Source organism: Saprolegnia parasitica (genome assembly GCF_000151545.1).
Source record: "Saprolegnia parasitica CBS 223.65 unplaced genomic scaffold supercont2.156, whole genome shotgun sequence".
NCBI classification, from domain to species: domain Eukaryota; phylum Oomycota; class Saprolegniomycetes; order Saprolegniales; family Saprolegniaceae; genus Saprolegnia; species Saprolegnia parasitica.
In genome coordinates this window covers 19,991-40,836 of record NW_012156550.1, presented here as the reverse complement: position 1 = coordinate 40,836, position 20,846 = coordinate 19,991, and the positions used below count along the sequence as shown (strand labels likewise).

Genomic DNA, 20,846 nt, shown 5'->3' with positions numbered 1-20,846 from the left:
GCAGAGCCAAGACGACCAAGGCGCCAAGTGCAGCGAGCGCCGACACCATGGGTGCCATCGTGGGCCGACCCAAGGCGCTCATGGCCGCCACCAGCTATATGCGGGAGGCCGACGCACTCGACTTTGTCGGTAACACGACGAACACGAAGCATAAGAAGACGAAGAAAGCCAAGTCGTCGTCGTCTTCGTCTAGTCGAAGGGTGTAGAGCACGAATCATGTGTAGGTCCAGCTACCAGAACGCGATGTACCCTTGCGCCATGAGCTGCTGCACGACACACGCCTTGGTCTGGGGCAACGATCTTGGTGTCGCCAATCAAAGCGACAGCAAGCTGTCAAAGGCGGTGTGTTGGGCCACAAACACGAGTCCTGCGCTCGTATTCTATCCTATTCATCAATTCCTCTCCATCTCACAAAAAAAAGCTTACCGCGACATCGTATTGTTCGAAGAGCGCGTCCAAGATTATGGCGTCGCAAAGACGGTGCCAGGCGCCGAACTGTACGCATCGATCGAAATCAAGGCGTCCTTGTCGACGCCTTTTGTACCGGAGGCTGTTAACATCGACGAGCACGATGTGCGTGGCTTGATAGTTCAATCTGGCCACGGATGGAGACTTTTTCCAGCATCACATCAATACGGGCGGCGTCGCCCTTATCGAGCACCAACATGGCCTCTTACAAGTGGTCGCACGAGGGTCGACGTTGGCCGGAAGCTTGCGCCACGAAGGACGAGTAGGAGGATATGACGTTGAACCGGAGTGCAGCGGATGACGGTCGGCGCGTGCAGCCGTATGCAGGCTCGGCGTCGAGACGCAAATCGAGCGTTGACGGTGCGTACGTACACGTAGATCGCGCCTGCTGTAGCGGTACATGGCCAAAATATAAGAAATATTGAAAAATGTTGGGATCATTTTCAACGGTCCACTACAAGTCACTAGTGATGGACAGAGGCTCAACATGCAGATTTCCGGCATCCCTGGGCACTGGGTGATTTTGCAATGAATTGGTGTTGTCGACCAGGTTGTCGACAAGTGGCGTCGACGTCCTGAGTGGTGCCTCTAAGACGGCACTACGATCTTAGTTTGGAGTGCTGCACCTTGAATTGCGCCTCGCTACCGCTGTACGCCTCGGACGGCAAATCGCCCTCCAATTCCGTGCTCTCCGAAGTGTCCTTTCACCCATGTCTCGGTCATTTCATTTTCAAACGCACAGTGGTCGATCGGGCGAGGCTCTAAAAGAAATTTTACGCGCCGCTAGATTAAGCTAAAGGCGGCAGCATCGCCAACGATGGACGTGCTTGGCGCGCAGGTCGGACCGGAATGCGCATAGAAACGATACATGTTGACGAGATGTGTCTCGTAGACGTCGCACACTTGCTGCCGTTTCGACCCGCGTCTTCGTAAAGCGAGCTTGTTTTCAATCGAAGACTCGGGCGTAATATGTCTGCATTTCGAGCAGCGCGTCGTGCTCCTGGCGCACAAGCTTCAGCAACATTGGTATGGCACGAGGGTGAGAAATGCGGAAACAACTTCCGCGAATTCTTTGGCCTCAAATATGCAGATCGGTGAAACATTGCGTATCTCGGTACCGGTCGGATGATTGTTCCGGTCTGCGTGACCGACATACGCTCTTGGTGACAGGAATCTGTCGTGACGCGATGGACTGGGGTGGCACCGAGTACCTGCGCAAGGTGTACGTAGATTTTAGCTGGTGTAGCTCAATTAAAACCAAACGAGAGCTGGACTCTATCACTTACCGGGTTATTCGCGTTGGAGAGGAGTCCAGTGAGCGGAGTGAGTTCTATTTGTCGGTCTTGGTCTAATAGTGTCGTCGTCGTTTGCGACGCACTTCAACCTGGGACACATATGTCTTGTCCGTTTCGCATACAGCCGGAGTCATCCTGTAGCTCGCTCTCAGAAATCTAGTGAATCTGCTAGCCCGATGGCCGACACCACCTCGGATCCTCATTGTTTGATTTTCTCTCAAGCCCCCAAGCATGAAGCTTCTCCACGTCTTTCCGGTTCTCGCCCTCGTCGTCGCGACGACCAGCGCATCGCTCCGAGCGGGCTGCGGGTCGCTCGCGTCTGTCGCGGAAGAGACCCAAGGTCCCCTCGCGGAGCTCTACGAAGAAGCGCGCAAGGAAGGCGGCAACCTCGTGGTGTACCACGGCGGCGACCACGCCCAGCAGCAGGACTACGTCGCCGACGCCTTCCGCGCCGCGTACCCGGATCTCAATTTGACGATGGTCGTCGACTACAGCAAGTACCACAACGCGCGCATTGACAACCAGATCGAGACCAAGACGCTCGTCGCGGACGTCGTCGCGCTCCAGACGCTCAACGACTACCCGCGTTGGAAGAAGCAAGAGAAGCTCCTCCAGTACAAGCCCAACGGTTTTAGCAACGTCTACGACGGCTTCACGGACCCCGACGGCACGTGGCTCTCGCACGCGGTCTTTACGTTCAGCTACTTTTACGACGAGGCGCAGCTGCAGGCCAAGGGCCTCACGCCGCCCGCGACTGCGAAAGACCTCGCCGACCCCAAGTACGCGGGCCTCATTGCGTCTGCCTACCCGCACGACGACGACGCGACGTTGTTCGTCTACGACCGCTACGTCAAGGAGTACGGCTGGGACTGGGTCAAGAAGATGGCGGCGCAGCAGATCGAGTTCAAGCGCGGGTCCCACACGCCAGACCTCGCCGTCACTGCGCAGCGCAAGGCCATCGGTATCGCGGGCTCGGCCCCCGCGCCCACGGCGTCGGTCAAGGAGATCACGGGCACGAACGCGACATCCGACTACCTCGCGTGGGGCCAGCGCATCGCGATTCTGAAGGAGGCGCCGCACCCCGCGGCCGCCAAGCTCTTTGTCAACTGGATCGTCTCCAAGGAGGTCCAGTCGACCCTCATGGGTGGCTTCTCGTCGCGCACAGACGTGCTGCCGGCCAGCGGTGTGCAGCCCTGGGACATTCAGCGCGCCAACTCGCTCGCGTTCCAGTCGTGGATGGAGGACCGCGCCAACATCGAAGAGCTCAAGGCCACGTTTTCCTTGTACTTTGGCGAGGTCACGGGAGAGCCGTCGCCGGGCCAGCTCGGCCTCCACCCGGGCAAGTAAGTGCACTTGATGCGTGGCAACGCTGCCTGTATATATCCACATCCGTAAGAGCAAATGAAGCTTTGAATTGTGCACGATTAGTTGAACAGGGCGTATGGCGCCAAATTCGATGTGTTGTTCTTGTATCGAGAGTGTGCTTGTAAGGAAAACCGGGCGTTCCAATCGCTCCACAGGTCCAAGGTCGAGCAGCAAGCAGCATGCGCGTCTACTTTGGTAGGATCATGCAGCAAGCGCGAGGCTCATGCAGCGGTAGACATGGCCGTGGGCGGCAAGTCCATTGGGCGCATCGACTTCCGCCTCTATGAAGACGTGCCCAAGACGGCCGAGAACTTCCGCGCGCTCTGCACCGGCGAGCGCGGCCTCGGCAAGACCACCAAGAAGCCTCTCCACTACAAGGGTATACCAGCATCTACTCGAAGCGCCTTGACCTACTCGTGGCGTAGGCTCGATCTTCCACCGGATCATCGCGGGCTTCATGTGCCAGGGCGGCGACTTCTCGAACCGCAATGGCACGGGCGGCGAGTCCATCTACGGGGCCAAGTTTGCGGACGAGAACTTCAAGCACAAGCACACGAAGGCTGGCTTGCTCTCGATGGCCAACGCGGGTCCGAACACGAACGGCTCGCAGTTCTTCATCACGCTCGCGCCGACGCCGCACCTCAACGGGAAGCACGTGGTCTTTGGCGAGGTCATTGATGGCATGGACGTGGTGCGCAAGATGGTAGCAGTCGACCGCGGTCGCAACGACAAGCCCGTGATGGACGTGACGATCGCCGACTGCGGCGAGATCTCGGCCAAGTCCACGGAGGAAAAGAGAGCCAAGAAGAAGAAGAAGAAGGATGCCAAGGCCAAGAAGCACCGCGACGACGACAGCGACGACCGCTCGTCTCGCTCCCGTGGTACGCACCATGGTCGATATCGTATACCGATGCTCATGCTCGAATGGCGCGTAGAGCGCAAGCCGCCGTCGTCCCGCAGGTCGCGCGACGCCAGCGAGTCGCCCAAGCGGCATTCCAAGCGGTCGCGCTCCCGGTCTCGGTCGCGCAGCCGTCGCCACCGGTCGTCATCGCCGGACGAGCACCACCGTCGCCGCTCCTCGTCACCCCGTCGGGATCGCCGCCGCCGGTCGTCGTCGGACGACCGTTCCTCCCGGCGCTAGGTCGTTGCAGCGTGGATAGTCTTGTCAAAACAAAGGAGGTTTGATGGCTGGGCAAAAGTTTAAAGGCGCTGGTGGAGGTACACGGTCGCGGGCCCCCAGCTCATGCTGTAGCGCTGCTTGAAGATGATGTCGAAGGCCGTCGAGTCGAGCGGCTTTGTGAACGTGATAAAGTACGCGCCCGGACGAAGCCGCTCGGCCTGCACCGACATTTTGTACAGCAGCGACGCGTCAAAGCAGGTCGAGTTGGCAAAGCAGACGTCTAGATTGCATGGGTCGACGCTGAAGAGAGCGCGATGTACCTGCGTGGGACCAGTCGAGGTCCAGAAACGAGCTGTGGAAGAAGGCGACGGCGAGCTCCGGCGACGTCGTCGAGATGGTGGGCTGGACGAACTCGGTGTAATTGCGGCAGATCTCGGCCGCCGCCTCGTGGAGGCCTTGAAGGAGCTCGATGCCAACGCACTTGGCAAAGTCAAAGTTGAGGCGCGCGAGGAAGACGGCGCGGCCGGTGCCACTGCCGAGGTCGTAGAAGGTGTCGCCAGGGCGCGTGGGCACGCGCGAGAGGATGTCGAGGAATGCATGGTAGTCGACCTCGCCGTAGACAAGCGACTAGATGGGATGCATGGTGGACACCGGGCCGTGAGTCCTCACGCACCTTTTCGTGCAAAAGCTCCTGCTCTTCGCGGTCCTTGCGCGAGATGTCCTTGCCTTTCTCGAGCGGGCAGTCGAGGTACAGCGAGTCAAAGAGCTTGAACGTCTCAATGTCTGCGCAGCTCCATGACGCCACAGCCTTGCATGCAGGTACGAGTACCGATGAGCTTGCGGGTGCGCGTGCGCCACGCAGGCACAGCGGTGTCCGAGGCTTCTTCGGCCAGAATGGCGTCGATGAGCTGTCGTCCCCGGACGTCCTGCTGGAAGAGGAGCTCTACGCCAACGGGATGAGGATCGACGCGGGCCGTGTGGCCGTGCTACCTTTGAGCAGCGACTTGCCGATGCTGGAGGTGAGGCCATGTCGGTGCAAGAGGCTGGCGAGCAGCAGCAGCTTGGCCTCGTGGCCGTCGGGACCGGCTAGCAAGCGGGCGCGGATCTCGGCGCAGACGTCGGCGTCGGCCGCTCGCTTGGCGTCGTCCATCACAAAGATACGGTGCGTTTCGGGCGGCCGCCAGAGACCGCCCGCGCACTGAAGAAGCTTCGCCGAACGTTTCTAGGGCCCGATGGACCCAATTGCGGGACCTGGACCTGCTGTGGACGCGGCAATTTCAACTGCTTGGGGAAAGACAGTCGCCCACCGCGTCGGGTGGTCGAGATGTGGGCTTAAGACGTTGGAATCCAAACGGCAACTGACGCTACATCTACAGCTACGCAACCGCGCGGTCTCGTGACGCCGATCTGCCTGGGACCGGGCGTCGAGTCTTGGGGATTCTTCTTTTGCGCGTAGAAAACGTAAAGGCATCTCTTCATGGCCTTTTCCAAGCTCATGGCCCCTCTGTACGAGTGGTAGCTCATGGTCCTGGTCTGTAGCTTCATCAAGGAACATCGACCTATGGGTCCGAACATGTGGGCTCCCGTTCGACGACCACCTTCGCCAACCGTCCCAACCAAACCGGTTGAGCCGGCTAAACAAACACGCAACGAGCTGACAAGCACGTCGGTGGTCTGGCAAGCAGGGTGGCAAGTGTCGGCTATCGAAACCTTCGATGGCTCATTGGAGCTCCAGACACCGCCAAGTCTTACTACTGTACCACCAGCGCGTGCTTCAAGCTGATGGCGGAGGCGAGGATGTGCTGGCTACTATGCATACGTCACGACAAGCTCGCGCCCCTTGCGCGTGTCCAAAACGCAAGTTCTTGCGGGACGACGGGATGGCTAATCGCACGCAACTCGCATGGGTCATCGCCAAGGGATCGTCAACAGTTTATGGACCCTTGTTCATTGCCAAGCACGCGCGGCCACGGCCCCACCGAGGAGCTTGCAGGACGCAGCTTCATCGATCACCCTCGCCGAGCTCCCTCACTTTTACGACGACGTGCGAGGTGCGGTGATGGCCACCTTGAAGTTCAAGCCACGTGGTGCCACAGGTGCGTATACAAACGCCGAGTCGTTTTTCGCAAAGCAGCGGTAAAGTATGGGGCGGTATACGTACGCGAAAGAGATACAAGATCCCAAAATAGGGTTCTTGGCCATTCCGCAAGACGCAACCAACCACCGAGATGCTGAAGCGCAAGACGCTGTCGCTGGCCGAGGTCGTCGACGCCATCGAGCAGGTGATCGACCTCCACGACAAGATCCCGCTGCACAAGATGGACGAGGTCAAGCACGCGCTCGAGGACTTTAGCGGCGACATGGCCGAGCTCCGCCGCTACGCCCACTTTGACCCGTCGCGCAACTACACGCGCAACCTGATTGCGACCGACAACGAGTCGTATGCGCTCATGCTCCTCTGCTGGAACAAGGGCAAGTACAGCCCGATCCACGACCACCCGTCCGACGGCTGCTGGGTCCGCCTCATCCAGGGAACCGTCAACGAGGTCCGGTACACCAACACGGGCGCCGAGCTCGTCGAGACGTCCAACGACAACATCGTCGAGGGCGTCTCGTTCATGAACGACTCGCTCGGCCTCCACAAGATTGGCAACCCGAGTGACGAGGTCGACGCGATTACGCTGCACCTCTACGCGCCGCCGTACGACAAGTGCAAGCTCTGGTTCGACCCGTCGGATGCGACCAAGGTCTCGACGGCCGTCTCGAGCTTCTACTCGGAGTTTGGCGAACTCAACTAAACCGTACCCATGTAATTTATGACTCCATCCGAGCTTGTTACGGGTCGACATGCACGGGCTCGCGGATCGAGACGTAGTTGGTGCGCTTGAGGCGGTGGTGGAGCCACACGAGGAGCTGGCTCACGATGACCGAGACGAGTGCCGAGATGAGCAGCGCATAGAACCAGCTAATGCGCGGGATCGCGTGGATGAGCCGACGGCGGCCGCCCCGCTCCTCTATGCGCTCGTCGACGCACTCGAGGTACTGGTCGGGCGTCGTGAACCACGTCTGCGTGCAGAGAATCCCGTCCAAGCACGCGCTATCGTCGTCGTTCGTGCACGGCGGAAGGCGCTTCGAGTCGGCCTTGGTGTGGCGGTAGTACTCGAAGAGCAGTGCCGAGTCGTTCTTCATGCTACACCGAAATGAACTCCGGAACACAAACGAACGTTGGAAGGCTACCGCTGCGTGAGGCTGCGCAACGTCTGGCTCGAGAGGTTGGTGATGTTGTAAGCCGTCGACGCCGAGAAGACCTTTTTCCAGCCCACAATCGTCGAGGCGACGAGCGTCGTATCGGTAAAGTTGGTCGCGTACACCGTAAAGTCCAGCAGGTCGTACGTCACGTTGTCGTACTCCCACACCTACTCCTCTGTAAAGCGTCTGGCCACTGTCGCGTTAACGACGCACCGTAAACGACGGATTGTTGCCAAAGTATGGCGAGATGGCACCCGTTGCGAAGAGGGGCACGCTATCTGCGCCATCGAGCGTCGGGATCGGGACCCTACACGAGTCGTGGTACATGGCTTCATGCGGGATTCCATACCGGTACTCAATGTTGTGGACGTGGCCAAAGAGCTAGCGCCCAATCAGATCGGATATAGAGACGAGGTGTCGTCTACCTGCGCTTTGATGATGTCCGGGAACTGCTGCACGATCGCTTGGTACTGCACAATGTACTGCACTTCCCACTGCTGCTTGCCCGCGTACGAGTCGATGATCGGCGGGATGTGCCCCGCAATGTACACGTACGAGCCGTTCGCTTTGGCGTCCGTGAGGACTTGGCGGAGCCATGCGAATTGGCCAAACGGGTCGGGCATGTCGGTCGTCTTGGGCGCGTGGCGCACCTGCGCACGAGGCTCCATGACGGAGATGAAAAGCAAGGTTCGTACCGAGTACGGAACCGTGTTGAGCGTCACGAGAATGAGGTTCGTCTCGAGTTGGTACCAGAGGTAGCCACGGGTGTCGAAGGCGTGGAACTGCGCCGGCGTCAGCGACGGCCGCCACGCCGCGTCGATCATGCCGATCGTCGGGTTCGTGCCACTCGCCGGGTCCGTGACGTTCATGAGGTAGTCGTCGACTAGCCAAACATTTGCACAAGCGCTAGAGCGGCGACGCACCGCAGTCGGCGTTGCCCACGATGGCGGTGGCGTTGCGCGCGTGGAAGTAGCGCTCCATGGCCTGCACGTTCTGGCGCACGCTCTGCAGCAAGACCGACTCGTTGAGCTTGGTGTGCGCGACCGAGTCGCCCGTGTGCAAGAAGAGGTCGGGCTCGGGCAGGACGCTCTGCGCGTAGGCGAGCGCCGACTCGAGCAGCCTACGCACGGTTGAGCTGCACCTCGTTGGCACCGGCGTCGCACCGCGGACTCGAGTCGTGGCCGTAGTTGAGCTCATTGAGCGTGATGTTGAGGTGGATGTCGGAGATGTGGAGGATCGTCTTGGCGGCCGCGGCCGGCAGCAACGCCGCAAGCACATGGAGGCAGCGCATGGCAAATCGCCGAGTCGGGAGGACCGCAATATTTTTATAGCGCTATCATCCCATCACCATACAAATGCGTCGTCATATAATGCCTTGCGATCTTTTGCACAAACAGCTGCGTTTGCCGGGCTCGGATTGGCTGGATTCACAAGCAGCATCGATGATTGGCCAAAAAGAATCCGATGGCGCTGCGATTGGTCGAAAAGCGGGGCACGGCGCGACCGCCGTCGGAGTTGCCGCAGTCAGTAGGGCATGCGGAAGGAGGTCCCTTGTTGAAGAACCTACCAACCGGGACTTTGGTAGTATACCATTCGACTGGTACTCTGAGATGAGGAGGTTGACCATCGAGATCTTGCTCGCTGGACTGCGCCCTACGTCATACCAAGCTGCATAGCAACAGCCTTCAACATGGCAGGGAGATGTACTAGAGACCATCACCGCGTTGGACGTGTTCGGCGTGTTCGCGATGCGCCGGTCCATCTCCTCCGGTGAGGCGGCGACATGTGACGGGCGGAAGATGATGTCGATGCAGTATCTTGTGCACGTCGGAACGTCGAATGGTGATCCGTCCTTGGATTGCAGAACAATAGACTGATATGTATTCGTAGTCGCCAAGCAGGTCGAGTGTGCTGGACTAGAACGCAGTGTTATCTTATAGGACTTGTTAATAATCGCCGCCCTGCGTCATGTCGCCGTACTCGGAGTAGAAGGTGGCAAACGCCACCGAGTTCTTATTGGCGTCTTCCGGGTCAAAGTAGAGCCGGCACTTTTCGTACGGCGGCGCGTAGAGGTGCAGCGTGATCGCGTCGACCTCGTCGCTCGGGTTGCCGACCTTGTGGAGGCCGAGCGAGTCGTCCATGTACGTCACACCGTGCGTGACCATGACGCTCGACGCCTCGGCCAGCGTCACGCCGTCGTTCCAGTACCGGACCTCGTGCACCGTGCCCTGGATGTGGCGGACCCAGCAGCCGTCGGACGGGTGGTCGTGGATCGGGCTGTACTTGCCGCGGTTCCAGCAGAGGAGGATGAGCGCGTACGTTGTGTTGTCGGTTGCAATCAGGTTGCGCGTGTAGTTGCGCGACGGGTCAAAGTGCACGTAGCGTCCGAGCTCGTCCATGTCGCCGCTGTAGGCCGCGAGCGCCTCCTGCAGCTTGGCCTTTTGCGCGAGCGGGATCGTGCCATCGAGGAACTGCACCTCGCGCTCGATGGCAGCGACGAGGTCGCGCAGGCTCGAGCCCTTGACCGCGCTCTCGTCCTTTTGGTTGGACTGCGGCTCGGATGACGCGGCGATCTGCGCAGCCTCCTTCATCTTGGCAACTCGACCAGTGACCCATCGTCGTGACCTAGCTCGCCGCTGATTGGTCCGTCACCCGTCGTCGACCAATGAAACGGCCAAGATCGCGCGAGCTCGCACTCAGTATTGCGATCTTTGGCAGTCGTCGCCGGCGGTTGCCAAGGACGCTGATCTGGGTAGCAGAAGAGTTCAACATGCTGACAGCCGAGTAGCTCGCGGACGCACGATCGACCGTACATGTCACTAGCTCGTAATCGAGGCGTACTAACGTTAATAGACATTGTACGCAGGGCTTCGCAGCTGCCGTTGTGGAAGCTCTTGACTGTCATCGCCGGCGGCCTTGACGTTGTGACGTCTCCCACGTCTGTCGCCTCAACCCAGTGGCCTCAACCCGTGTCGTCGGTGGACGGTGGCCGCGATCTTGCCCGGAGGGCTACAACCTCCGATAATTAATATTGCCGTATTCCGGCGGGCAGCGATCGCCGTGCAGGAAAGCCCGGCCGTAGGAGCGGATCTCGACGACAGGCGAAAGCATTCGCGTGGACGAGGCCAATGACGCGGCACGGCGCGGCCTTCGATGCGCGGCTGAAAAAGGCGGTATTAGATGTCGAAGGTTTATCCGGTCGAATTTCCTCGTGGGAACGAGTGGATATTTGGTCTTGGATGGCGCTGTCGTGGAAGGAAGGCGAGGCCGAGATCAAGGACGCGCTCGCCCAGATCGCGACGCCCAAGGGCACGTCCGCGACCCGCGTCAAGGCCGCCAGCGCTGTGTGCATGCGGCTCATCAAGGACTACAAGCGCGTGGTGCATGCCATCGAGACGATGATGTGGAAGTCGGAGCACCCGCTCGGGTTCCTCTTTGTCATTGACGCCGTCATCCGCCAGTCGCAGGCCAAGTACGGCGTCGAGAAGGACGTCTTCGCCGCGCGCTTCAGCAAGCACCTCTCGCACACGCTCTCGGCCGTCAAGCACCTCGCGCCCGACGCCAAGGTAGCCGATCGGTGTCGAGGATGCGAGCCCATCGCAGGATGTAGGACCAAGCGCACCGCATCGTGCACGACTGGGCCACCCGGCGCGTCTACTCGCGCGACGACATTTCCAAGGCTGGAGGCGCCGAGTTCCTCGCCACGCCGCCGCCACCGGTACGGCGCGCATGTCTCGTCTGGTGGCTCATGCAGCCGACGTAGCCCACAACCTCAACGTCCGCCGCGCCGCCGCTCAACTCGGACGCAGAGAAGGAGAAGCTTGCGATGCTCCTTGACAACATAAAGCGCATGAAGCAGCAGCGCGAAGAGAAGAACCACGATAGTAAGGCCCCGAGCGGCAGCCCGCACGCGACTTCGTCGTCGTACGCGTCGGCCCCACCGGCACAGTCTTCGTACTCTAGCTATGCACCGCAGTCGCACACGAGTTCTTCCTCCAACGGACCGCGGTACGGACATCCCTCGTCACCGCGACGGGACTCCAACTCGCGTGGCCGGTCGCGCTCGCGCTCGCCCCGACGGACGCGCATGCGGTGCGTCAAAAGTGACGTATGCCATGCTCAAGGAAATGCGTAGATCCCGCAGCCGGAGTCCTCCTCGCGACAGCAGTCGCCGGCGTCCCGATCCCGTCCAGCCACCACCGCAGCAGCAATCCTTTTACGCCGAGTCCAGCTCGTACCGCCAGTCGTCACCATCGTTCAACCAAGGGCCTCCTCGAGCTTCGTTTGGCCAAGGAGCTTCTTCTTCCTCGTCGTTCCAACAGGGCCCGCCTTCGTCGAGTTATTCCCAAGGCCCTCCCTCATCGGGCTATACCCAAGGCCCACCCTCATCCAACTTCAACCAGGGCCCTCCCTCCTCCAGCTTCAACCAGGGCCCTCCCTCGTCCAGCTTCAGCCAGGGTCCTCCCTCTTCGAGCTATAACCAGGGCCCGCCCTCGTCGGGCTTTAACCAGGGACAACCGCCGTCGTCGGGCTTTAACCAGGGGCCGTCGTCGTCATCGGGCTTTAACCAGGGCCCTCCTCCGTTTCGACAGGGTACCCCTTCGTCGGCGCCGCATCAGGGCCCTTCCTCGTCGTCGCCCTTCAACCAGGGTGGGTCGTCGTTCGGACAGCCGTCGTTTGGTGGTGGCGGCGGTGGGTTTACCAAGGGCGTTTGCTTTGACTATGCGCAAGGCCGTTGCTTCCGCGGCGCTGGCTGTCGCTTCGCGCACGATGGACCGACGCAGCAACCGGGCGAACCAGGCGCCCGCCCGCCGCGCCCGCAGCAACCGGGCGAACCAGGCGCCCGCCCGCCGCGCCCGCAGCTCAAGACGCGTCTCTGCATGAATTTTCCGTCCGGCAACTGCCGCTACGGCGACCGCTGCACGTACGACTGTCGCTGCGTTATGGCGCTTGTGTTGATCCTTTGCTACGCTTTAGATTTGCCCACGGCGAAGCGCAGCTCGGCACGGCCGTCGAGACCAGCTCGATGCCACCCCGGTCGTCGCCCCACGCACCCTCCACGTACGGGCCGCCGCCCACCAAGCCGGTCGAGTACCCGCTTTACACTTCGAATAACACGTCGATTGGTGCTCCTAATACGTCGTCGTCGTTGGTCCAGTCGCCGGCGCCATCCGGATCGCCGAAGCGGGTGCGTCAATCCCGCTGGGGCGCCAAGCCGGCGGTGATCGAGACGCCGCCAGCACCCGTGCCGGTTCCCGTCGCCGTCGTCGCGCCTGTCAAGCACTTTGAAGAGGAGGAGCCAGCCCCCGCCCCCGAGTTTACGCTAGAGTACGACGACGACGAATAGCAGTCGAGTTGCGTGATAACTTTTCCAAACCATTTTATAACTGTTGTAACGGTCCTTCTTATGGGCCGGATCCAGATTGCGCCCGATGGCCACGTCGACGGCGGCCTGCGGCTGTGGCGGCCGGGCCAGCCAGCGCAGCTCTTGGACGGACCGCCGCCTTGGACGTGCGACTCTGCGCTTGGCGACACGCTTCGATTGGCCGACGCCACGTCGGACGAGGTCGAGTGGGTCGTCGGCGCCACCGCGTCTTCTGTCGCCTTGCGGCCAGGCGTCCAGCTACGTCTCGCGTACCGAGGGCCTTGGGATGCCGTTGAGAGCATGCGCGCGGGCTACCTCCGCGTGACGGTGTCGCTGCGCCGGGGCTCGCCAGGTACCCTCGTCGCAACGCTGACGCCTGGCGGCGGTGCCGTCTCGGCGCATCTGTCCGTTGGCACCGGTACGACACGGGTTAAACGGTATTGAAAGTGGCTCATTGTCGGTGCTAGTGCTCTCTCTCCCCACGACAGACCGCACACTCGCCGTTGGAAGCCTGGGTTTTGAGCTGTTTGCCGACGTTGGCAGTCGCAGTCTTGGCACTGCACGACTGGCGTCGTTGCAACTCGGAGCCGCTACGACGCTCGACCTCAAAGAGCACCCGGCGCAACGGGCGGTGCGCCACCAAGTCGTGGTGACGTTGGCGTTCGAGCCGTTCCAGCGCAGCCCGATTTCTGGTTATCGCCATCTCTTCGTCCTTGAAGCAAGGACTGTCGTGGCGCCCGATTGCAACCTCGTCGCGCGGGTCTCGCTGCCACCTACGGCGACTCTGGTACTCGAGTCGCCGCTCGCCCTCTCCAACTCTGGCGCCGAGTGGGCATGGCACTGGGTTGTGCCGTTGGCCGAGGTGCCGGCGCAGTCGACGCTAGCGCTGAGTATTCTTGACGCGACGTGCGACGATGCAACGGTCGCGACGTGCGATCTTGCGCTCTCCGAGACGCCTGCGTGGGTGCCACTGACGCCGCGAGGCGAGCTCTTGGTCGTTGCTGCCCGAGAAGCTTTCTTGACGACCGTTCGGCTGACGCGTCTTTGCAACCTTCCGGCGACGACCAAGACTGTGGAGCTTCGTTGTGGCGGTGACGTCGTGCTGCAGTCGACGCAGCCGCTCATCGCCCACTGCTCGTCCGCTCTGGCGTGCGTCGCGTGCAACATCGAGCTCTCTGTTTGTCTCGACGAGCCGATCCTGAACCTCTCGCTTCTCCTGGACGACGAGGTGCGTCTCTCACGCGTGGTCTGCGCTGCTTCGTCCGCCACCTTTGACGTGGCCTTGTCATCGGCGATCCGCGTTGGGTTCGGCTCCGACACGGCGACCTACGAGCCCTCGCCACGCCACGTGTGGATCTCGCTCGTCACACCAGATCTTTCCGTTGTAGTCTCGTGGGATGGTCAGAAGCACGCGTTGTCGCAGGAGATGCGACTGGAGCTGCGCGTCGACGACAGTCGAACCGCCGTTCTTGTCCTCGAGGCTGCCGATACCGCTCAGGGGTACATTTACGGAGAGATGCTGACAGGTACAGGACCACACAGGCGATCGATTTGCTTTGGTCTCTGTAGATAGCTCGGTGGCGACACCGTGGCAAGGGCCGGTGGCGCTCGTCTTGGGCGGCTCCGTTGTGCACGAGGTGGTTTGCAGCATAGCGTCGCAACCGTTCGCCTACGACGCGCAGCAGGATCTGTTCAGCGACGTAACCAGCCCTGTGCAGTATGTCCCAGGACCCGGCACGCTCTATCTGCAGCTCACATCGCCAGGTACCTTGTGTGTTATGTTGCCAATTTGCTCATCAGAGCGTGGCAGCGGCGGTGACGATGCGAATCGCGGCCAGCAAGTGGTCGGCGACGCACGTGCCTCCGTCTTCGCGCATTGTACCTCACTGCAGTTTTTGTATCGTCGCATGAAGCGCCGCGTGGTGTAGATGGCTGTGCCTCTGCATTGGAGCCCGAGCGAAAAACCGTCCCGAGCCTCGTGCTTGAAGCTGCCGACGCACCTGCGGCTTGCATCAACCTTGCAGCATGGCTACTGCAGCCATCTGAATGGTCTTTCTCGTCGCTTCTGATAAAAGACACGGTGTTGGCGCTGGTCTTTATACCTGGACCTCCAACGCCCATGCCACGCCTGCCGCCATCAGCAAGCATGACGGCGACGTTGCGTGTTTCGATGGACAGCATATCGCTTGACCAAGTGCCCGCCAACATCTCCAGTGTCCAGCTTCTCGCGACGCTACAGGCGAAAACCATCTCGTCGGCGTACGTTCATATTCGTAGCCTCCAAGATCAACCGGCATTCCGATAGCACGTCGCCCGTTGTCGGAGGTCGAGCACGCCTCGATGCGCCGTTATGGTTTGACGCCGTAGACCTCTCGGGGCCCGGCTGCCACCCACTGCTGTCGCTCGCAATCTTGCATGGCGAGACCCAAGCCACACTCGGTACGCTGGAGGGGCCTTCTGTGTCTGAGGTGTTTCGTAGCCACGGCGGTGACGCCGCTCTTCTCGTACATCACAGACAAGGGACATGTCGCGATGCTCGCGCTGCCGGCCTTGACGCCGACCGGTGACCGCGTCTGCGTTGTCAACGTGCATCTCCACGCGGTGCGCCATCTCGGGCGAGGAGCCTCTGACGACACGGGCCTCCTCTTGACCTTTCACGATATCAAGGGCTCACCCCAGTGGTACCAAGCAACGCTGTTTCTCTGTGTGCTCGGCGACGCGATCGAGACGACGACCACGTCAGCGACCAAGACCGAACCGAGCGTACTGCTGCCACACAGCGCAGGGGCGGTGCGCATCGACATGTACCAAGGCGGCGTCGTTGTTGGCAGCGGGTCGGTCAAGGCGGTGCCGAATACCGCGCGGCAGTGGACAACCGTCGGAACGCATCAAGTACTTGTATCGCTGTCGCCCGCCGCTGCACCGATGCCCGTGGTCGGCAAACTCTATTTGGAGCCATTGGAAGCCAAAGTCGCGCTCTCGTGGAAGGTACTCGGAAGAGAAGCTCTCGTGCTGCTACATGTATACCGTATTAGAGCCCCTACCTTCGGCTACGGGCGGGCGACCTCGACGTGTACAAGTCGTCCGTGTACAAGCTCAGCGACGGGGCGCCGAAATGGACCGACCACGTCGTGCTCAACGTCCCGACGCTGCCGGTCTCGCTGTCGTGCAGTCTCTTCTCCAGAGGTGCGTCGCTGGGCCAGACCAATGGCAGCGCTTCGATCCTCGCTCCCCTCGTTGTTTCGGACGATGATTTCCATATCGATGATTGGCTCGCGCTTGCTCACGAGGCCGGGCACGTACATATTCAGGCGACGTTCCTGGCAAAGCTGCACGGCGACGTCGAACTCGCCGTGACCAAGCTCGTGCTTTCAAGCGCAGCGACAACGTCGGGTCTGCCGACGACGATCACGGTTTCGGTGCCGCCGTCGTTGGCGTCGTCGTCTACGGTGCCGCTGCAGCACCAGCTCGCGTCTGTTCCGAGCGCACCCGTCGTGTTCTCCGTGACCAACGCTCAGGCAAGCTCCGTAGCGCCAAGCATATCGATCGTGGTGTTCCAGGGACCTGTTGCAATTGCGCTCGCCTCGCTGCCCCTTCTAGAGGTGTGGCGCCGACCGATACCGAGCCGCTGGTATCCCCTCCTCGACCGCATCTCCAAAGATGAAGTTGGCGCGGTTCGCGTCGACCTGACCTTTACACCCTCCATTCGAATCGCATCGGGTGTGTCCAATACGACGGCGCAGTGGAAGAAGCTCTTCTACATGATCGACAGTGACCACAGCGGAAGCATCTCGCTGCGGGAGCTTCGCGCGGCGCTCCAAGGCAATGTCGCACTGCAGACGTTGCTGCTCTCGGCAACCGACACGCGACCCGTAGAGGACCAGATTGCGACGCTCTTCCAGCACCTGGACATCAACGGCGACGGAGTACGTCTCTCTCTCTGTAATTGCACACATAGCTCATGCGTCGGAAGGGTAGCAAGTGACGTTTGACGAGTACGTTGCTGGCATGCAAGCGCATGAGCAGCAGCAAGCTCTCTTAGTGCCCTCCAGTACCAGTGCCTGCACCTCTCCGCGCATCGAGGCGCTGGAGGCCCGAGTCGAGCAGCTCACGGCAGCGCTCGCAGAGAAAAAGTCGACGCACCAGCCCCTCGGTGTACTTCGGAGAGGCCGATCGACGCCGGCGCGACCTATCTACGCCAAGCACACGGAGTGGCGCACGACGCAGCTCAGTCTCGAGTACGACACATCGCCCGAGGCGCTCAAGGAGCAGAATCGGCAGCTGCGAGCCCAGCTGGTTGACGCTGAATCCGCGCGGCGGCTCGCGCTTGCCAAGCACGTTCAAGAGAGCGAGAAGGTCAAGCGGCGTGTGCAGAGCGACCGCGCGCTCGCCCACCACCATCTGTTGCACCGGACGCCGCCAAAAGGTCTGCACGACGATGTGGTTGTCGAAGGCAAGCTCGCGATGCTGAGCGAAGAAGTCCAGCGTCTTCGCGACGTCAACGCGCAACTGCTACGCATGCAGCTACAAGACCCCGGTAGGTCGAGGGAAGAAGGCGACGCCCCCGAGAACGCGGAGCCAGAGCTTCTCGGGCGATCGACGGAGCTGCACGCCTTGCGTGACGTCCACCACCAGCTCCAGTCGGACCACGCCGATGTTACGGTGGGTGTTTTCTTCCTCAAGTACTACAAGAGAACCAAGATGCGCCAAGTAGGACCGTTGCCAGAAGCTTCAAGACGACGTCGCAGCAGCAAAACGGCTGCTCGCTGCACAAACCGAGCGCTGCCAGTCCCTGCAGCAGCAGCTACATCAGACGACACTTGCGCTCCAGCAGTGCCAGCAAACCAAACAAGCACAGACGACGCGGTCCACTGTCGTCCAGTCGGCGCTCGCGTAGGTCGACGCCTCTTCTACCCGTGATGACGAGGACGCGTAGGCTCGAGCTCGATCGCCAAGCGCAGCTGCAGACCCAGCGACAGGCCGCGCGCGTGGCGCAGACGACCGCGTCCATTTTGCTGCAGTCCAAAGTGCGCATGCGCTTGCAGCAGAAGCGGTACCAAGCCGCCAAGATGCAGCGGGCCGCGGCGGTGGTCCTCTTGCAGTCGAGGGTGCGTGGCAGGCTCGCGCGTCTCCGGTTCCACGCGAACCTCCGAATCCATCGCGCAGCCGTGTGCATTCAATCGAACACTCGCCGGTTCGTGTGTCGGTCCAAGTTCGTGCATCTGCAAGCGGGGCGCTGGACGGCGGCGCGGCTGCTTCAAGCGCACGTTCGTCGGTGGCAGGCGCAGACGCACTTGCGTCAGGTTCGCATCGCAATCGGTACCGCGCCCTCTGAGACGCCACTGCAGTCTCAACACGATGTGTAGTGCTTGTACAGGCGTACGCCCGGCGGTGGCGAGCGCAGCACCATCGACATCAGCTGCTAACCGCGCGCACACGGTTGCTGCGAGTGCTATGGCGCCACGGTCTGCGCCGACGGGCGAACCAGGCGCGCGTCGCTGCGACACGCCTTCAGCGGGCCTGGCGCCGTCACCGGGTCCGTCTCGATGCGGCGGTTGCGATCCAGCGCCACGCCCGAGGCCACGCGACCCGACGCAAGCTCGTGCGCGAGCGGACGCTGGGTGCGTGGCTTCACATGTTTGTGTTGCGTCGGCGCTTTTGGCGCGCCCGCGACGCGTCAACAAGGATTAAAGGGCGTTGGCGGCAGTGGCACGTCTTCTTGACCGAGACCGAGGCCGCCATGGCTGTTCAAAGCGTCTACCGATCGCACCGCTGTCGTCGCAGTGTTCAGAAGAGCCAAGCCGCAGCGACAGCTATCCAGCGCGTGTGGCGACGGCGTCAGCAGACTGCTAAAAACGCCGAAGCGCCTCTCTTGGCCATCGACGCTTGTAGCCAAGCAGCGTTGGAGGTCTCATTGCGCGAGACGTGCAAGATGGATGCACCGATACCCGAGGCGACCGACCCTGTCGAGCCCGACCTCGAGTCCGGCTCGGATGGAGACATGGCTTTGCCACCGGCAGATGATGCAGACGACGCACTGGACGCAACCGAGGTGGCAGCACAAGAAAGCATCCGTGACGCCCTGTCTACTCAACTCGAAGCGTCGTCGGTCAGCGTTTTGCCACTGGTAGCTGACAGCTTACAGCTCCAGGCACAAACCGAGCAAGACCACGTGGAAGCCGCCGTCACGACGCCCGACGTTGACATGTTTGGCTCGGACGGCGACATGACGCTGCCGCCAGACGAGGAAGCTATCGAGAATGCTATGGTGTCTAAAGCCTCCGTCGACGACACTGTAGCCTCCACGGCTGAGACGCCAATGCTGCTACATTCGACGTCGCATGCGCATCTCGACTCTGTCGAAGGAGCCTCTTGCATCATCGACGCCACGGCAAGCGGCTCGCAAGATGCTGTTACGAGGTCTACCGATCGCGGCAGTGCTGACAAATATGATCGAGACGTGGAGGCGGAAGCCGCGAAAGGGGTAGCCGAGGAAGACAGCGAGAAGGCCGATGAAGATTGTGAAGAAGGCGACGATGACGAGGAAGAGAGCAGCGAGGAAGCCAGCGAGGAAGCTAGCGAGGAAGAGAGCGAGGTCGACGGCGAGGAAGAGGGAGAAGACGGAGACGAAGAAGAGGCGGAGGAGGGAGATGAAGAGGGTGAAGCGTCTGACAGCAAAGACGACGATGTATCCGAAGACACGGACGATGCAACGGCTTTGGCAAGTGTGGACGGCGACAATACCGTGCCACGCGAGGGCCCTGCGATCCCAGAAACGCCACCAGAAGCGGTGGTCGCAGTGCAGTCTGATATAAGCGCCGCCAGCACCGTCGAGCCCTCGGTAGATGTCATCCCGCTCGTGGCCGAGGCAGAGCTCGCTACGGCTCCCACGGATGACGCAAGCGCTCCGAGAACCCCTTGCGAAGAGGGAGCGTCTATCGACGAGGCTCCAGCACAGGCGGCGCCTATGACCCTGGAAGGCGGCGATCACGAAGGTGCAGCCGGCGAAGCAGCTGTCGCCGCTGTCGAGCCGCTAGTAGTCTCGGAAGACGAGGCGCCAGGCGTAGACGAGCCAGAGCACTTGGGACCCGTCACGGACGATGCAGCAGTGTCTCTGGCAGAGCTTCGCGACGATGCAATCGGCGAATTGGAGAAGGCAGCGTCAAGGGCAAGTCCGATTGACGATCCCGACGTCGCTGCCGTATCCGAAGAGCCGCATCCCGTCGACGCGTCACCGATGGTTTCGGACGAAATCCCGTCAGTCGTCGACGAGGCAGAGCACATTGCATTAGCCACGGACGGCACAAGAGAAGTTGAGGTGTTCACGGAGCGTCCCGATGAAGCATCGTCCGTCGTTGACGACGCAGCAAAGACGGTGGCCCCGGAAGGTGATGATCTCGAAGCTGTTTCGGCACCATCCGATGAGGCAGTTGTTGAGGCGTTGAGTACCGCTGCCGAGCTGTCGGCCGTCTCTGAGGCCCAAGGCGTAGATGAGGCAAGAAGCTCTCCCTCAAGCAGTGAAGAATCAAGAGGGACCGTGGGTCTGACAGAGCCTCAAGACAATGCAACTGATGACGAGCCAGCAAAAGCGGCATTGGAGACAACCAAGGATGACCCTCCTGAAGTCGCTGCAGTCTGCAGCGAGGCAGCCGCCGTCGAGCTGCGTACTGACGACGCGTCACCGATGGTCTCGACACGGTCCAATGCCAGTAGCAATGCTTTGGTTCTCGACGCTGACGAGCTTCTTCATACCGAGACACCGCTACCTGAGTCAATCGCCGGCCGGATCGAAACACCGAACGAGAGCAGCGAAGAGGAGCCCGTGACGCCGACTGGGAGCGATCCGTTCGCCTAGCAGCAGGTCGACGGGACGTTCCAATTCGAGTAAATTGGTACATCGTGTCGCCACAGGCGAAATTCATCACCAGTTTAATTCTTACGCTTGAGATGTTGGCGTTTACATTCAAAATTTGGTGTTTACGAG

At 61.0% G+C, this 20,846-nt stretch overlaps 9 protein-coding genes across 9 annotated transcripts; 6 read left to right on the top strand and 3 right to left on the bottom strand.

Moving 5' to 3' along the window:
• Nucleotides 1-1,974: 1,974 nt before the first annotated feature.
• Nucleotides 1,975-3,185, top strand: SPRG_15161 (hypothetical protein). Its single transcript, XM_012354338.1, has one exon. The coding sequence runs from the start codon at nucleotides 1,995-1,997 to the stop codon at nucleotides 3,108-3,110; it is 1,116 nt and encodes a 371-aa protein (XP_012209728.1). The 5' UTR covers nucleotides 1,975-1,994; the 3' UTR covers nucleotides 3,111-3,185.
• A 76-nt stretch (nucleotides 3,186-3,261) lies between these two features.
• On the top strand, nucleotides 3,262-4,305 carry SPRG_15160 (hypothetical protein). Its single transcript, XM_012354337.1, has 4 exons — nucleotides 3,262-3,323; nucleotides 3,364-3,507; nucleotides 3,554-4,009; nucleotides 4,064-4,305. The coding sequence occupies exons 1-4, from the start codon at nucleotides 3,308-3,310 to the stop codon at nucleotides 4,267-4,269; spliced, it is 822 nt and encodes a 273-aa protein (XP_012209727.1). The 5' UTR covers nucleotides 3,262-3,307; the 3' UTR covers nucleotides 4,270-4,305.
• A 1-nt stretch (nucleotide 4,306) lies between these two features.
• On the bottom strand, nucleotides 4,307-5,405 carry SPRG_15159 (hypothetical protein). The gene is made up of 5 exons (XM_012354336.1): nucleotides 5,239-5,405; nucleotides 5,078-5,191; nucleotides 4,922-5,031; nucleotides 4,569-4,875; nucleotides 4,307-4,528 (listed from the first exon to the last, which is right to left on the bottom strand). The coding sequence occupies exons 1-5, from the start codon at nucleotides 5,396-5,398 to the stop codon at nucleotides 4,329-4,331; spliced, it is 891 nt and encodes a 296-aa protein (XP_012209726.1). The 5' UTR covers nucleotides 5,399-5,405; the 3' UTR covers nucleotides 4,307-4,328.
• Nucleotides 5,406-6,437: 1,032 nt separating this feature from the next.
• SPRG_15158 (hypothetical protein) lies at nucleotides 6,438-7,080 on the top strand. Its single transcript, XM_012354335.1, has one exon. It carries the CDS (start codon nucleotides 6,477-6,479, stop codon nucleotides 7,044-7,046), a length of 570 nt encoding a protein of 189 aa, XP_012209725.1. The 5' UTR covers nucleotides 6,438-6,476; the 3' UTR covers nucleotides 7,047-7,080.
• SPRG_15157 (hypothetical protein) lies at nucleotides 7,053-8,788 on the bottom strand (the record flags this gene model as incomplete). The annotated part of the gene is made up of 8 exons (XM_012354334.1): nucleotides 7,053-7,438; nucleotides 7,486-7,664; nucleotides 7,711-7,804; nucleotides 7,847-7,878; nucleotides 7,923-8,147; nucleotides 8,193-8,380; nucleotides 8,421-8,617; nucleotides 8,661-8,788. 8 exons carry the CDS (start codon nucleotides 8,786-8,788, stop codon nucleotides 7,084-7,086), a joined length of 1,398 nt encoding a protein of 465 aa, XP_012209724.1. The 3' UTR covers nucleotides 7,053-7,083.
• Nucleotides 8,789-9,376: 588 nt separating this feature from the next.
• On the bottom strand, nucleotides 9,377-10,099 carry SPRG_15156 (hypothetical protein). The gene has a single exon (XM_012354333.1). The coding sequence runs from the start codon at nucleotides 10,086-10,088 to the stop codon at nucleotides 9,444-9,446; it is 645 nt and encodes a 214-aa protein (XP_012209723.1). The 5' UTR covers nucleotides 10,089-10,099; the 3' UTR covers nucleotides 9,377-9,443.
• Nucleotides 10,100-10,731: 632 nt separating this feature from the next.
• On the top strand, nucleotides 10,732-12,888 carry SPRG_15155 (hypothetical protein). The gene is made up of 6 exons (XM_012354332.1): nucleotides 10,732-11,063; nucleotides 11,108-11,215; nucleotides 11,261-11,589; nucleotides 11,633-12,297; nucleotides 12,337-12,421; nucleotides 12,475-12,888. The coding sequence occupies exons 1-6, from the start codon at nucleotides 10,737-10,739 to the stop codon at nucleotides 12,842-12,844; spliced, it is 1,884 nt and encodes a 627-aa protein (XP_012209722.1). The 5' UTR covers nucleotides 10,732-10,736; the 3' UTR covers nucleotides 12,845-12,888.
• A 16-nt stretch (nucleotides 12,889-12,904) lies between these two features.
• Nucleotides 12,905-14,931, top strand: SPRG_15154 (hypothetical protein; the record flags this gene model as incomplete). Its single annotated transcript, XM_012354331.1, has 5 exons — nucleotides 12,905-13,280; nucleotides 13,330-14,388; nucleotides 14,432-14,626; nucleotides 14,673-14,740; nucleotides 14,791-14,931. 5 exons carry the CDS (start codon nucleotides 12,905-12,907, stop codon nucleotides 14,929-14,931), a joined length of 1,839 nt encoding a protein of 612 aa, XP_012209721.1.
• A 35-nt stretch (nucleotides 14,932-14,966) lies between these two features.
• On the top strand, nucleotides 14,967-18,288 carry SPRG_15153 (hypothetical protein; the record flags this gene model as incomplete). The annotated part of the gene is made up of 8 exons (XM_012354330.1): nucleotides 14,967-15,121; nucleotides 15,168-15,301; nucleotides 15,342-15,850; nucleotides 15,898-16,788; nucleotides 16,841-17,524; nucleotides 17,577-17,755; nucleotides 17,799-18,165; nucleotides 18,229-18,288. Exons 1-8 carry the CDS (start codon nucleotides 14,982-14,984, stop codon nucleotides 18,286-18,288), a joined length of 2,964 nt encoding a protein of 987 aa, XP_012209720.1. The 5' UTR covers nucleotides 14,967-14,981.
• Between the last annotated feature and the right edge of the window lie 2,558 nt (nucleotides 18,289-20,846).

Coding starts and splice junctions, on each gene's coding strand:
- SPRG_15161 (XM_012354338.1), top strand. CDS start 1,995: ATGAAGCTTCTCCACGTCTTTCCGGTTCTCGCCCTCGTCGTCGCGACG.
- SPRG_15160 (XM_012354337.1), top strand. Junction 3,508..3,553: donor GAAGCCTCTCCACTACAAGG/GTATACCAGCAT, acceptor CTCGTGGCGTAG/GCTCGATCTTCCACCGGATC. Junction 4,010..4,063: donor CCGCTCGTCTCGCTCCCGTG/GTACGCACCATG, acceptor AATGGCGCGTAG/AGCGCAAGCCGCCGTCGTCC.
- SPRG_15159 (XM_012354336.1), bottom strand. CDS start 5,398: ATGGACGACGCCAAGCGAGCGGCCGACGCCGACGTCTGCGCCGAGATC. Junction 4,876..4,921: donor AGGAGCTTTTGCACGAAAAG/GTGCGTGAGGAC, acceptor CATCCCATCTAG/TCGCTTGTCTACGGCGAGGT. Junction 4,529..4,568: donor CCTCGACTGGTCCCACGCAG/GTACATCGCGCT, acceptor CATGCAATCTAG/ACGTCTGCTTTGCCAACTCG.
- SPRG_15158 (XM_012354335.1), top strand. CDS start 6,477: ATGCTGAAGCGCAAGACGCTGTCGCTGGCCGAGGTCGTCGACGCCATC.
- SPRG_15156 (XM_012354333.1), bottom strand. CDS start 10,088: ATGAAGGAGGCTGCGCAGATCGCCGCGTCATCCGAGCCGCAGTCCAAC.
- SPRG_15155 (XM_012354332.1), top strand. CDS start 10,737: ATGGCGCTGTCGTGGAAGGAAGGCGAGGCCGAGATCAAGGACGCGCTC. Junction 11,216..11,260: donor TCGCCACGCCGCCGCCACCG/GTACGGCGCGCA, acceptor CAGCCGACGTAG/CCCACAACCTCAACGTCCGC. Junction 11,590..11,632: donor CCCCGACGGACGCGCATGCG/GTGCGTCAAAAG, acceptor GGAAATGCGTAG/ATCCCGCAGCCGGAGTCCTC.